The sequence below is a fragment of the Euprymna scolopes genome, chromosome 28 (assembly GCF_053919585.1).
Source record: "Euprymna scolopes isolate OS-2025 chromosome 28, ASM5391958v1, whole genome shotgun sequence".
NCBI lineage: Eukaryota > Metazoa > Mollusca > Cephalopoda > Sepiida > Sepiolidae > Euprymna > Euprymna scolopes.
In genome coordinates this window covers 53,396,849-53,412,031 of record NC_136509.1, presented here as the reverse complement: position 1 = coordinate 53,412,031, position 15,183 = coordinate 53,396,849, and the positions used below count along the sequence as shown (strand labels likewise).

General features: G+C 30.8%; 1 protein-coding gene across 14 annotated transcripts in view; it reads right to left on the bottom strand.

The window, feature by feature from the left end:
* Positions 1-15,183, bottom strand: part of LOC145249624 (inositol 1,4,5-trisphosphate-gated calcium channel ITPR1-like) — a 385,709-nt gene that overhangs the window by 7,024 nt on the left and 363,502 nt on the right. For all 14 annotated transcript variants that reach the window (XM_080111355.1, XM_080111359.1, XM_080111358.1 and 11 more), the window contains 6 exons: positions 14,960-15,124; positions 10,240-10,426; positions 8,483-8,572; positions 5,786-5,919; positions 3,015-3,180; positions 525-685 (listed from right to left, as the gene is read on the bottom strand). In XM_080111355.1, coding sequence (XP_079967481.1) covers positions 525-685; positions 3,015-3,180; positions 5,786-5,919; positions 8,483-8,572; positions 10,240-10,426; positions 14,960-15,124 — 903 coding nt within the window. The remainder of the gene's footprint in view (positions 1-524; positions 686-3,014; positions 3,181-5,785; positions 5,920-8,482; positions 8,573-10,239; positions 10,427-14,959; positions 15,125-15,183) is intronic.

Here is a 15,183-nt window from a genome sequence, read left to right as displayed (position 1 = left end):
GCAAAATACTGTAATCAGGACATAGAATGACTAAAAACATCAAGAACATTGAGAAAGACAAGAGAAATGGTTTTCAAAACTTAGAAAAATTCTCAAGAAGGAAATGACCAAGATAGCTCATTTTTTTTTTTTTTTTTTTTTAATCAAGATTCTGTAATCAACTCAATTGGAGAAATAAGATATTTAAAAAAAAGTTACATTTGCAAAATTTTTTCAAAACATGACATGAGAAAGAAAATTTGACTATTGCTTAAGAAATTTGGAGCCAAAAGTATGCTAATTTGATAATACCAAAAAATCCAGGAGATATTTAATTCTTGGAAACTATTTTGCTATTAAAACCTTTTGGTGAAAGAAGTTTACTATTCAGTTTAACAATATGTTTTATACTAAATAAATATATTATGCATCCTTATTTGTTTGTTTTGATGAACCCTAAATTAAAATATTACTAAAGAGATGATTAAAATATATAGTAGATAATACAATTTGAATGTGAATAATAAAAATTAAGTTTTTCTTACTTTAACCATTGCATAGACATAACTTTCAGGTCCGGTGAATTCTGTCGGGTCTTTAACTTTTACCAAAACAATAAAGAAAAGGTAATGCCACATACAGTGTTCAGATTTCAGATGTTCTTCAAATGAAACTGCTTTGTTGTCAAAAGATGATCGATCCAAACCTGAAGAAATATATGGCAAGAAATTTATTAGTTTTATAACGTTGAATTGTAAAAACAAAAAATTTCAGAATTTTTCATTTTTTGTAACTCTGAAAGGCACTTATGCATTTGTGTTATTCTGGATAATTTTTTTATTTTGTTTTCATTTTTCAGAACAGGGGAGACAAATCATGAAGAAAATTATTCAAGAATCAGATATAAGACAATATTTAAGCATAACATTTATTTTTTTCAGCATAGCTTTTTATCTCTACCAAGGAGATTATATTTTCAGTCAAGTTTGTTTGTTACTGTTTATCTGTGGGCAACCTAGAACACACCGTTTGACCTATTATCACTCAACTTGATCAGAATATCAGTCAAATTAGAACAGATTTGATTTGGGCATCTCTATACAAAGGTTAAGGTTATGGAAAATATGAAGGTCACACTTTTAGTGATAACAAGTTAATCATATGGTCCATATTGTAGCCCTATGTCATATAAGATGTAGTTCCACATCTTATATGACATTAACATATTTAGTTATGGTTGAAATTTTTCCAAAATTGATGTATTGATAACAGTAAGCAGCATAAACAAGTTTAGCCTCATCATATAAAAACGTTTTCAGTTATCAACGTTTTCATGGCATAACTTTGAGAATACTTCATAAAGTTTAGATTAATTTGTTTTGTAGGCATGTATCTTGTGAAGTAATTTTTAAGCAATTAAACAATGAATATAGAAAATTTCTTTGCCTGTCTCATATTTTTCCTCTGCTTTCTTCTTTCATTTATACAAAATTGCAAGAAAGAAGGAAAGACTAAGAATTATAGCAAAAGACAATTCATGTTAAGGAAAAGAAATGTCCGGATCAGAATAAATCTGGAAGTAGTGTTAACTAAAGAATGACTCCACACTCATAGCCCCCCCCCCCCCAAAAAAAAAAAATTGAAGCCTCATCACCAATGCAGTTTGTCATTAACAGAATTTTTATGGAACTTTTTAGATTCCTAGAGCGAATCTGAAAATGTACAAATCAATATTAATAATTGTATTGCTGTGGTTTCCTAGCTGTTAATCCAATGAAACACCAGTGCTTATAAAATAGTGCTCAATAATAAGTAGAGCTGTATTTTTGTTTGAGTTTCTTCATGCAAGCATTATTGGCTACATATATGCATATGTTTCAGCTGTTATTTCTTTTGAAATTCGACATCACCAGGCAACTAATCTCAAATGCAGATGTACAGTTCTTTTTTTCCATTTTTTTTTCTTTTTTAAGAATTAAGAGGAAAAAAAGAAACAGAAATCCTATACTATTTTGTCAAAGTATACATATATTTCATTGTGAGTAATGCATATAATTCTATCTTAATTCTTATCGCCTAACTATGAAAGATGTCTCCTCACCATAAGAAAAACTTTATACAATTTTGTTACCCACTAATTAAGTTCTAAACTTTGCTCTAGGGTTGTTAAAATCTAATACTCCTGTTACGTAGGGGTGGGTGTTATTATTAGAAGGTACTAAATATGTGTATATGTTTTGTACTGGTGGTATTATTAAGATGACATATATTCCGTATTGTTGTTGTTGTTGTTCGTCTTAGGAGAGTCTTAGAGTGATATCTAGAGACAGTCTTAGGAGTGTTCATGTGTTGAGTGTTCATATGTCTTAAGATGTTCATGTTATAAGAGATGGAGACATTGGTGAGATATAGAGACAGAGTACATATAATAGACAGTGTACATGTTACTGCAAGAGAACCATCTAAAAACTATCTATATTGAGAACTCGTCACGTCATCGCATGATTAAACATGTGCTCATAAAGAACATTGGATGACATGTGTCACGTTGCCAAACTTAACATGACCCCGAGTTCAGTAACCTATTTTTCAAATAACATTTTTACAAAATATGTTTACAATTTCAATCGACGATTAAATTCCTTAACAGAAACAAATTTCATTATTACATTCCTTTTCCATATACAGATATGTAAGCTAAACAATTGCAATTCCTTATTTCAATAACATTCTGTATTTATTTTAACTTATGATTGCAATTTTAAATTCCAAATCTAGCTTCGCAAGTTCGAATCCTTGATTATATTTACATTTAACTAATTCCCTATTTTTTACTTACATGAAAGGGGGACAGCCCTTTTATCATGTAACACTCCAACCAGCTGTTTAGAACAATTTATGCCTACTTGTAAATATACAAGAGCGGAAACATGTATGCCCATATGTAGCTAATAATGTGTGTATAAATGAAGAAAATTAACAGATTTTACTATTTTTTTTTTAATTGAAAGGAGAAACAAAGAAAACATACTTACCACAAATGAAACAAGTGTTTTTTAATATCTCTTCTTTTTGCTGTTTTTCACTCCTCAAGTCAGCAAAAGTGTCAATAATGACACCAAAGATGAGATTTAATACAATAATAATAACGATAAAGAAGAACAAGAGATCATAGATGACTCGGGCCACAAATAATGGTTCCTATCAAAGAGATAAGAAAACAGATATTAATGTCTTAAGACTTTGTAAAAACCATTGAAATTGATATATATTTTTTTATATGTTGCTTTTGGGCATCTCTTGTTTTAATTACTAATCTCATGAGAAAGAAAAAATTTCAGAGAATATTTAACATTAGAAGAAAGCCCTGGCATTACCCAGGATTAAGGGAAGAAACCTATATTACCATTTTTTTTATATTTTGCAATGTTTAATTTTTAGGGTGGGACTGGAGGCCGTACTCCATATTGATTGGGTAGTAGTATGGAGGCATAAACACAAACATTTGTTACAATTTAAATAATTGGTTGGTTTTGCTGATTTGCTATCACTTCACAAAGTTAAAATGAAACAATTTAAAACATGTAACAAACATTTCATTCATATTTTTGTTGTAAACAGAAAATTTTTCTCATCTACATCAATAAATTAACTAGTATTGGTACGATTATTCACAATTGAGAAACTTGGATCTTTTTAAGGTATTGGAATCGGTACTGAATCAGAAAATTCTGCCTACATTTCAATTCAAAAAACGATTCTTGTAATTGTTTATTATTTGGTTTGTTTTTGTTTAAAACTTAATTTTTTATTATTGCTACTAAAGATAAAAAATGTGAAATGTGTATTGCTTTTAGGCTACAAACAAAATTAAAGTGTATTCTCATGTTTGCAAAAATATATCACATGGGTTTTTACAGTAATCTAAAGAAAAACAACGCTATAAATAAATATTTAGTGATTTTAAAAGAATCAGAATCAGTAATTGTATCGGAATCAGAGAAAAATTTTGAAATCGTCCCATCACTAAAATAACCATTAACATTTTGGTAATTTTGATACAAATTTATTTATCTTTTGAATGTGACAAAAAAATGAAAAAATCAATTTGCTTTTTCACTTGCAATTTAGAAACTTGAAAATCAAGACAGTCCAACTATAGAAAGAAACATTTAAAGACAAATGCTAAATATCTGTCTAGGAAATTAAGCAATATTACAAACAAAGAATTTATTATATTAGAATCAAAAGAATCATTGAATTTAAAACATAATAATTAAATGTGCTTTTTCAAAATCAATATGCAAATTAGATAACCTTGTAACTGATATCACATATACATGGGCAATATATAAAAATAATGTGTCTATTGTTTAAAGTTAAAATAATTTGTGATCAGGCATTTTGATTTTACCATTAGTGCGAGAAATGAGCCCAACTTTTGCATTTATTAATTTAGATAGGAATAGACAAATCAAATTCTAAATAATTAGATCAAATCACTAAAATTTACATTTTTAAATTTCTGAATTAAATTTATTCTTAAAACGATTTATATTAGATTTATTTTAACCTAATTACATACTCCCCAATCTAACTGTGATAAAGTTTTTGATATCCTTTTTGCCAATAAAGTATGAAAAGATGTGTACAGTATTTGAATATTATAGAGATCTATTTTAATTTGAAACAAAACACAGCTTCAAACATTTTTCTACCAAACAAATGCAGAAAGAAGTTTAAATAGTTTGGCTGGGTGAGATTTCTGATCCACCACATCTCTTTTCATGGGACTTCAACATTCATGCTTTTGTAAAATTCATTTCTGCTTTTAGCTAAGATATGTAAATGATGTATTACAGTTGAAATGCATTTATATTAATAAAATTACGAGATAACTGCATTTCGTGTTTATGTAACTTACAATGTTTTTTTTATTCATTATTCATCAAATATTTATTTAAATCAAAAATGCAATAGCTTAAACTAAAATAACCATTTTATAAATTCTAAAAAATTCTAATTTCAAAACATCTTTATTTTTTTATCTATATATTTGCATCATTTCTGGTATTTAAAATAACATTAACATTTTTTTTTTAATCTTTGCAATTGAATAAATCTTTCTTTCCCACTATACAAATTAGGATTTTTCAAAATTTGATGAGATTTTCCATTTCTACATGTCCATAAAATTCTGTATTCAAAAAAATTCTCAATCAAAAATAAAAAGATGAATTTTGTTATTGAACAATTTTTTTCTTTCTATGCTTTTTAGACATCATTGAATAGCTTTAAATTTTTAGGGTTATAATTTCAAATTTGAATTTGTATTAAGTAAATTATTTAAGCTTTATCATTCTTAATTTTTTTTTTATTCAAAATCTCTCAGAATCTAAAAAATTTGGAAGCATTTAAATTGTAAAATAGAAAGTTATTTTTGGCTTTAAAATTCTTATGAAAACCTTGTGTTTTGTAAGTTTTGGAAGCTATAATATTCTTAAGGTAATGTTGTGATTTCTATTTATATACTACAAATCATAACATTAGCTTAAGAATATTTATATTTTACAACAATTTGGTACAATTAATAGTTTAATGAGCAAATCATAATTTTATTTTTAAAATCCGATTTTACAAAGTTAGAGTAAAAATTAAAAACAACAAAAAAGTGAAATTAAAAACTCCTGGGCAAAGTCAAATAGGTACAGCTGAGTAAACTCGCTGGAAACTTCTAAAACATATTCTTAACATTGTAAAAGAAATGATGAATAAAAAACACCTGCATTAAACTAAAAGGTTTTACCTTGCTACTTGGTTTTCGTAATACATCTCCAATACCACCTCCATTTCGAAGACCTTGGTTCAGAGAAGTTACAATACACATAATTAACGAATCGCACGCTCGCTGTTTTTCCTCCACATCATCTTTGTTTTCATCTGAAATAGGAAGATTGGGAAATGTTTGCAGCAGTTTCACATGAGAAATAAATGTGCAGTATTATGCATTATACCAAGCTGTGGTTTGGCTTTGCACTCATGCTTAGTATCATTCCAGTAATTAAAGGAGCAACTGGGCTCATGAAACAAAATTTCAAAAACTGGCAAATATACCCAGTGAACCAAGTGTAAGAAAGAATCAAATAATTGTACTTAAAATGACGGCTAAAATCTTAAAAAGATCTCTCAATTGAAATACGAGATAGCAGGTGAATGTTTGGCATGCAGTAGGATACCCCATCCCCAGCTTGAAAAAAAATAAGAAAATTATAAAAAAAAAGTTTATAATTGTGTTTGCACAAAATCGAAATAAATACATGTTAACAAAATTTGGCACCAAAAATTTGGTTCAAATCAATTTTAGTTGTGATCATCACTAAAAAGGATGTGCTACCTTATTCTTGTTTAGGTGCAAGCAATCTGCAAGAATGGAGCCTCAGGATACAACATTCTTTTATCAAGAAAAGCCATCCTACTAAACAATTCTCATTATGTTCCAGTGTTCCTTTGAATAAAAGTGGATACCTATTCAGCTGTATAGATTTAGTCTTTATGAAAGATGGTGACTTTTTTCTTATTCAATATTCTACTTCAGTCCAATGTGGCCAGACACATCTACTTCTAGCAAGTTATATTTTTTGCCCTGACTTTCTTTCTAATCAATTAAATATCAAAGATCTTATATATATTCAGAAAATCATAAATGTAATATTCAGAAAATCACATACAAGAAATTACTTTTATGAGTCAAACTTATGGAGCTTAATTTTTAAGCCAACAATATTCTTATAGCTTGAGATTCTTGTTGAAAATTGGAGATAGTCATTTTGTAGTAGCGTATGCATTCATCTGACTGGCCTTGTTCAAGATGAAGAAAAAAAAAGGGTTAGTAGACTTCCATATAAATCCTCTTCTCTACAATCAAATCAACTTTAATATGTAGAATTTTGCATTTTATATTTTACTTAATAATTTCATCAACACAAGAACAAAAGAACATAACACAGGCTTGATTCAGTTGAAATGTATTAGAGAAAAGAAATAAAGTCACATTCTGTTCGTCTTTTTTTTATTCTCACATCTCATCAGTCATGATGAGAAGGAAATGACATATTGGTGCCTTGACAATAACTATATTTAACAAATGTAAGAACGTATTACTCAGAAGTTCACTTCCTCTTGTCTCCTATTTTTCATCTGAACACAGATGTGACATAATTTAGCCATTGTTCATGTCCGCTCATATCAGTTATGTTAACACATGGTCAGTTTCCTCTATATCCAGACCAATTCTGTTGGCATGTCTTTGAAACAAGATCTCTGCACAAGTCTGGTTTTTATTTTATGCATTAGGAAGTTTGAAATGTATGCATAACACAAATTCTGTTATAGCAAGTTTTAGTTCTTTTATGTATTTTTATGTGTTAGAATGAATAAGAAACAAATAAAATTTATAGTTTAGTGAAATTTATTTTAAAAAAGATGAAGAGAAAATGAAAATATGCTGAGAATGAATTCATCCGAGAGAGAAAAATAATTATTTAACTCTAAAATAATATTCCTTAGACAAGTTTCAGGAGCTTCTTCCACTCCTGGCCAATAACTGCATATCCTTACATAATCGTGATGTGGTATTCCCTGGTTGCGTTCACAATGTAATGTTGCATGCCAAGGAGTGCTGGCCTCTCAGACTCCAGGACAGGAACAACTTCTGTAGTGAGTGAGTCATGCTGTATGAAGGTGAGAGAGCATGTCAGAGGAAGACTCCAAATCCCCTTTCCTGGATGTAGCACTACATGAGAAACATCTTTGTTGATTTGGTTATGTCAAGCGTAATGGTGCGTAGATAAATAGAGCCTGTGTCATAGAAGTGATAACTTATCTGGTATTGGCCACTCATGCAAGACCTGGACTGCAACTATGAAGAAGCACTTTAAAGCTGGACAACTTTATGAGGAGTGGAGGGGGGTATTCTGGATTAAACTAAATGGGGAACAGATATCCAAGTAGTCGCCAAAAAGCAGACCCGTGCAAGCTATAGAAACCTATCTACAACTGGATAGTCAGTTTAATAACCATTTGACTCACATTTAGAAACCTTATTTAAAAAACAAAAAATGAAACCAGTATACAATTAACTTAACTCTTAACTACAAACTCTTTTCTTGTGCTGCCACTTGCCTCTTCTGTTCCTCCTTATCCCTCTTACCCCCTACCTTCTATATTTATGTCAGTCAAAAAAATGCTCGACCATTTTCTCAAAATCTGATAGAATTAGAAAGACATCTTTTATTAAAGTTCATCTGAAGATGATAGCAAGTAATGATTAAAAAAAATGTTTAACAAAAGAAAAACCACTCAAGCCTAACATTTGAAACAGAGACAATATTATGGTTAATTACTTTCATTTTAGTTTGGCAACTGGCACAAGTAAAGACCTACACATATAAAAATCATCTGAAATATTTTCAGTTTATTATAATTGAACATTTATTTTACTCACCATTAGTCAGCCAATGATTCAAATTTTGTGATGCAGAACAAGTTTCATTACTTGAGCAAGTTTCCTCCATTGAATTGTTACTGTTAGCAACTAATAAAAAAAGACATTAAATCATTAATGCAGAACACGAAATACAATCTGTACAATATCATTAATGAGTGTTTTTATGTCATCAATTATACTTCTCTTAAATGCAATATTGTTTAGGGATTTGATACATGTTTATATATGTTTGTGTGTGATAAACTCTGGAACTAATTAATCAATCATTACGAATTCTGAGACAGAAGTGGTAGAACTATGGGTTAAGTAATATGTTTATATTTAGGTGAACTTAGTTTTATTCAAAACTAGCCTGGATGCCCAGCGTTGCACAGGTGAGCAAAAAAAAAAAAAAAAAAAAAAAAGGGGTAATAGGCAAGCAGGCTTGAACCTGCGATGCGAAGACGGAAAAGAAAGTGAAAAAACCTGACGTCTTACCCCTACTCTAAGACGCGACCAGAAGTGTAAAGTGTTCAAATTTAATGTAGTCAATCAAAAAGATGACTTGCAGAAATGGTGTTGCTTTTAAATCTCCCACGAAGGTCGTTTTGAGCTCCCCCAAAAAAGAGAGCACTTTGGTAGTATCCAAATAAATAGTAATTATCTCAGTATGAAGGGTTTTCCCTACATTGACCAAGGACCAATTCCAGAACAAATACTACCCAGCTAGAAGGCCAGACACCAACAGTTTTAAAAATTCGATCACAAAAAAGATAGAGACGATGTCTGTTTGCGAATCTGAGATATTATGATCTAGAAAGTATAAGAAAACTTCTCCCGACACAAGAACCCCGACGCAAAAAGCCTTTTGTGAATATACAAACGCGTGCATCCATTTTGTCTTTTATATAATAGAGGTGTTGGAACTCTTTGAAATTCAGAGGCTTACAATTTTTATGAAAAATTTTGGTCATAGGTATGAGAAATCAATCAATAATACCCAAATTTTAGTTTCTTTGGAGTATTTTAAAGGGTTAAAGAGGATAATATAGGTTTAGCCCTCTCCGCATTTGAAATTAAAATATTTCAGATTTACATTAAATTTGATTCTGCAAGTCATCTTTTTAATTGACTACTTCAGGTTGGGTCATGGAGTTTTTTTTAATTTTTTTTTTTTTTTTTTACTTTTCTGCCTTTGCATTGCGGGTTCAAGCCTGCCTGCCTGCCTACTACCACTTTTTGTTTTGTTTTTGCTCACCCGGGCAACACTGGTCACCCAGGCTAGTTTTGAATAAAACTAAGTTCACCTATACATCTATATCATTATACGTATGAGATACCAATTAAGAATCCTTGAATTTCAATTTCTTTATAAAAAACTAAGTTTAAGGCCTAAATTTGAGACATTCTAGAATCCAAGTCATTTAATGGATTTTAATCAAAATTGGAATCCGTATACTAAACTTAAGATTTAGTAGTATAGATATTGATTTTAATCTTTATAAGGGGACATAAGTGGTGCAAAACTTCTGTTCACTGAATTAATTTTATTAACTAGCACTCCGGGGTATATTTATTATTATAATGGTTGAAATTTGATCAAAATCTGAATTTTCCACTCAACCCCCAGTTTAGAACTAATATAGCCTGCCTTACTTTTACACTGAGCAATCATGTTCCAAAATTCATAAGTTATTAGTTTTGAATTTTATCGCACACAAGCATACAAAAGCACATCCACATAAACTTTATACATACAATGTAAATATTGTTACCTGAAATCTCTGCCAGGTGCTCAACTTCCATCATGAAATCATCTCTAAAGAATACATAACCAATGATGGAGAAGAGGTAGATGAGAATGACAGCAAGAACTGCAGTTAAAATGATTGAGCGTCCATTTCTGGTGACAGATTTTATAACATTCAGCAGTGTTTCTTCTCGATAAACAACATCAAGCAGCTAAAATAAGGAAAAAAAAAAAAAAAAAAAAAGGAATGTTTAACAAAGTACAGTTGTCTGCAAACATTATTGGATTTAGGAGGATTTAATAAACATTCAAAATAGTAAACAAGAAACAATTATGAAAAGATCAGAATTCAATGAAAATTTCTCTTTAGTTTTTAAACAATAAACTCACTTCTAAATCTATATCATAGTGAATTCAGTTGGATTATCAAAGTTTGTCATTAATGGATTTCATTATATGCAATCAATATTCCATTCTGAATAGCCATTTCCTTTTCTTTGTTATTAGTACATGTTATGAAAAATAAAACTTGATCTAATTCCTTTCAAAAATGTTTTATCCAACTAAGAGTTTAATAACCATTTGACTCAAATTTAGAAATCTATTTAAAAAAACAAAACAAAATGGAATTAGTATATAATAAAGGAAACTCTTAACTACAAACTCTTCTTCTGCTGCCACTTGCCTCTTCTATTTCTCTTCGCCTATTATATTCCTTTTACCTCTCTTGCCCCCTACCTCTTTTACATTTGTGTCAGTCAAAAATATGATTGACCATTTTCTACTCAAGATCTGATAAAATTAGAAAGACATCTTTTATTAAAGTTCATCTGAAGATGATAGCAAGTAATGATTCAAAAAATCTTCAAGCAAAGTGTTGCAGCTACTGATAAATACTAATGAATTTTTTTGTTTAAAATGCTCTTTAGCCTTGTTATGCAATCCTCTAAAGATGGTGTCTCAATGAAAATACTGCTCCCAATTACCTCATTAAGTTGGTGTCAGGAAGATAATCTGGCCTATCAAAAATTTACCTCAATTAATTATGAAATATCTTCTAAAGTTAATTTTAGGCTTATATATAATAAATATATATGTGTGTGTGTGTTGGCAACCATCTGTTTCGGGAGACAATGGTGTAGCAGTGGAGCTACATAGCCTTAGCAGGTTGATATGGGAGGATAGCTGTTGCTTGTGCAACAGTCCCCTTCCCCTTTGTGAAGCCAGAGGATCCAAGAGAAAGAATTGATACAGCTTGGCTCTAACTGCACCACAGGAATTGCCAGTGATGACTGATGGATTTTCTATCAAACTTTATTCCTTTAGTCTTTCCCCTGATGGGATAATCCCGCAAGGAAATAGGTTTTGAATCAGAGTTACCTTTTCCTAGGTGAGCTATCATCCAAAGTTGAAGAGCCCCACCTATATATATATATATATATATATATATATATGACAAAACAGATAAAAGCAAAAATTGCATCAATCAAATAATCAGATTTGTATTTTGCAAAATAGATTCTTTGCAACAAATCAAATTACAACATAAGCAATGATTTCAGATATCATAGTTGAAATTTATATATAAACTAACAGGATGCTCAGCCATAAAATAAGCTTAAATGTGATATTTTAATTTATACAATTTCGTATTTATTATTATTGAGCCAATTGTCTATTGATTATTATATTGTACCAATATATAGTAGTAATTTCAAAAATAGAAAAAGAAATAAAATATGACTTGGGTGCCATTAGTTAGAATCGAAACTGAAACCAAACATAGCACTCCAATCTTAGTCATTAGCGTTTGAGCTATTTTTAATTGGATATGAAATAGTTAAAAACGAACCAACATTAATGTATATTTGTGCATGCATACAAGGGAACTTTCAGCTGTCTTACACCTATAAAGTTCAAATTTCTTTAAATTTTGACCCCTTAGCAGCTATTTTTACTGGCTAAAGAACCATAAAAAACAGTCCACAAAAAATGTAATCATTTCACCTGCTTTGCGCTGTTCTGCAACCCCGTATCTTGCAAGAGATGCAGTTTGAAAAAAATGAAGACAGACAGCCATAATGAGTTTTATATTTTATATATAAGATTAATAAAAAGATTTTTTCCATCTATCCTAGGTGTATCAACATGAAAACAGGTTATGCTAATTTAATTCTATGCTACAGTTTGTAATATTGTTGGTTGGTTGTTTTTGTTTTACGGCATATCAACCCTTTTCGGGTTATTTAATGCCGAATCCAAAGATTTTGAAGAAAAAATTTTTTTAATAGAATATATTTGTTGTTTTCATGTCGGTTTCTATTTAACCCATAGTTGGGACCCTAACAGGTACTACCACTCCGGGTCAGAGTGGACCTGAGAGCAATGGTAATTAAAGGGTGGCTCCACACTCCCCACAGCCCACAAACTGGGGCCTCACCACTTGATATAGTTTAAGGTCATATCCAGGACCCCCATTGAGGAACTTTTACCCTCTGCAGGGGGGCAGTTGGTGTATTCTAATGCCCCACCGATAGGGTCTGTAATATTGTGTATATAGTATACTGCAAATACAGAAACACCTTCAATCCTCTTAAATTGCATATTTATTTTATAAAAAAAACTTCTAATAAATATTCTCTTATATACAATTTTAATTTTACATTGTCATATTTTCTATATATATATATATATATATATATATATATATATATATATATATACACACACAATATTTTTTATCTACAGTCAGACATCTGGTGTCACAGGGATGCTGAGAATAGATACTGTACTTTGATCTTAGCCAAAAGTGTCAAGAATGATAAAAAGTTTTTTGTTTTGTCGCTAAGCATTTTTGCATGACTAACAAAAAAATAAAAAAATAATGATTTAATCTGTTATTGTATTATCTTTTAATGGATGTCAGTAGTGTATTATGAATTCTGTTTTTTATAAGACCGTCCTCCCAGGAATTACCACCTCCATTTTTAAGATGAGGAGATTAATCTTTTCAGGTATTACATACCTTTTAGGAGAGGGAATCATGTAGTATTTGTTCTGTTCTCATGAGAACATCTTCGTTCTCTTAATTTTTATTATTTTTTTATTATTATATACGGCATAATTGTGTTGGCACACCGGTTCTCGTCATATCACCGAAGTTAAGCAACGGCAAGCCTGGTTAGTACCAGATGGGTGACCATTTGGGAATTCTAGGCGCTGTATGTGCTTTCCGCTTATCTCGGCACTTGTTTCTAGTTGTCTTGTACACTTCACTTGTCACTGGTATTTAACAATGTCAACTCAGGAGAGGTGTGGTTCGAGATTGTGCACCTCCTGCCAATGAGACTTTCACGTGCAGGCACCCCTTCGTGAGTAACCATAGTCTGTCAAAGACTGAGGGAGCCCTTGATATGGGGGGGGGGATGTAGTATAGTATCTGTTCTGTTGCTATAATACCATACTCCAAGGCATTACTTTCTCTTTTTATGGGATGTTAGTTTTTTTTCTTTTTATTTCAGTGGGGGGGGGGTGAGTCGTCAGGATACCATCCTCTCAATCACTACCTCCTCCTTTGGCGGTTAGTACATTATGTTTGTTCACCACAATATCATCCTTCCAGGTTAGCAAAAGAGCGCAGCCAGAGGTAGCATATACTTGCTAGTATATATAAGTTATAGTTCTCGTTTGTTTGTTCACAAATTCTTCATTAGGTTTTGGAGATAGACCCTATAACAATATATTCTGAAACTACATTACCCAGAGTATGACATAAGTAATATCTTTATTTTCTTTTAAATTTATATCTAAAATCACTTAATGTTTTGCTTTTTTTTTTATTTTACTGAACAAAGACCTAATAATGTAGACTTGGAATTTTACATGATTAATTGCAGTAAAAGGTTGGTTGGTTATTTTTGTTTTACGGCATATCAACCCTTTTCGGGTTATTTAATGCCGAATCCAAAGATTCTGAAGAAAAATTTTTTTAAATAAAATATATTTGTTGTTTTCGCGTCGATTTCTATTTAACCCATAGTTGGGACCCTAACAGGTACTACCACTCCGGGTCAGAGTGGACCTGGGAGCAATGGTAATTAAAGGGTGGCTCCACACTCCCCAAAGCCCACAAGCTGGGGCCTCACCACTGGATATAGTTTAAGGTCATATCCAGGACCGCAGTAAAAGGAAAATGTTTAATAAAAAATGATTTCTAGAACCCTGGGATATGGCATTAAAAATTAGTAACAAAATACAGTACAATATATAATACACATGTATATAATCAAATGAAGTTATAAATAACACCATAAGGCAGGCCAAATACTGTAACCAGGGGCCTAAAAAACATTGCATTCCACATCATAACCTGAAAAAAACGTATGCTAGCACTACCATATCTGGGGTTCTACCGTATATTACAGTTTAAATAAAAAATTTAAAAAAAAATATTTAAAAAAATATAAAAAGGTCATTATTTATGCCGATATATTTCAATTTTTTTCAAGAGGTTACAATAATATTGTGAGGTCTCTGTTCATGCTGGACATCAATATAACTTTATTTTATTTGATTGATAGAAGTTTCAAAAAAGTTAAGGGTTTCAGGGGTTTAAACAGGAGTACATAAGGAGAGACATTTTTAGTCATTCTGATGGCATGCTAAACATAGATCTCTTATTCAATCCAAGGTCGCCCTTCTAATCACCGATATAATAAGTAAAAAACCAAAAAAACATATCTTACCAGTAAACTGTAAAAGAATTCGTGAACACACAAGCCAAGTACACACAGCAGAAGATAAATGATGTGGTAAACGAGTTCTAAGTCCATCAGCAGGTGTTTAAACGACCGAGTAAATGTGCCTCTGTTGCCCATCAGACTCACGATGAAGATGCCTTTATTGAGGACCTGATAAAAACAATGCACGTTGCTTCAAATTAACTTTAAATTATATTTAGCAAACAAGT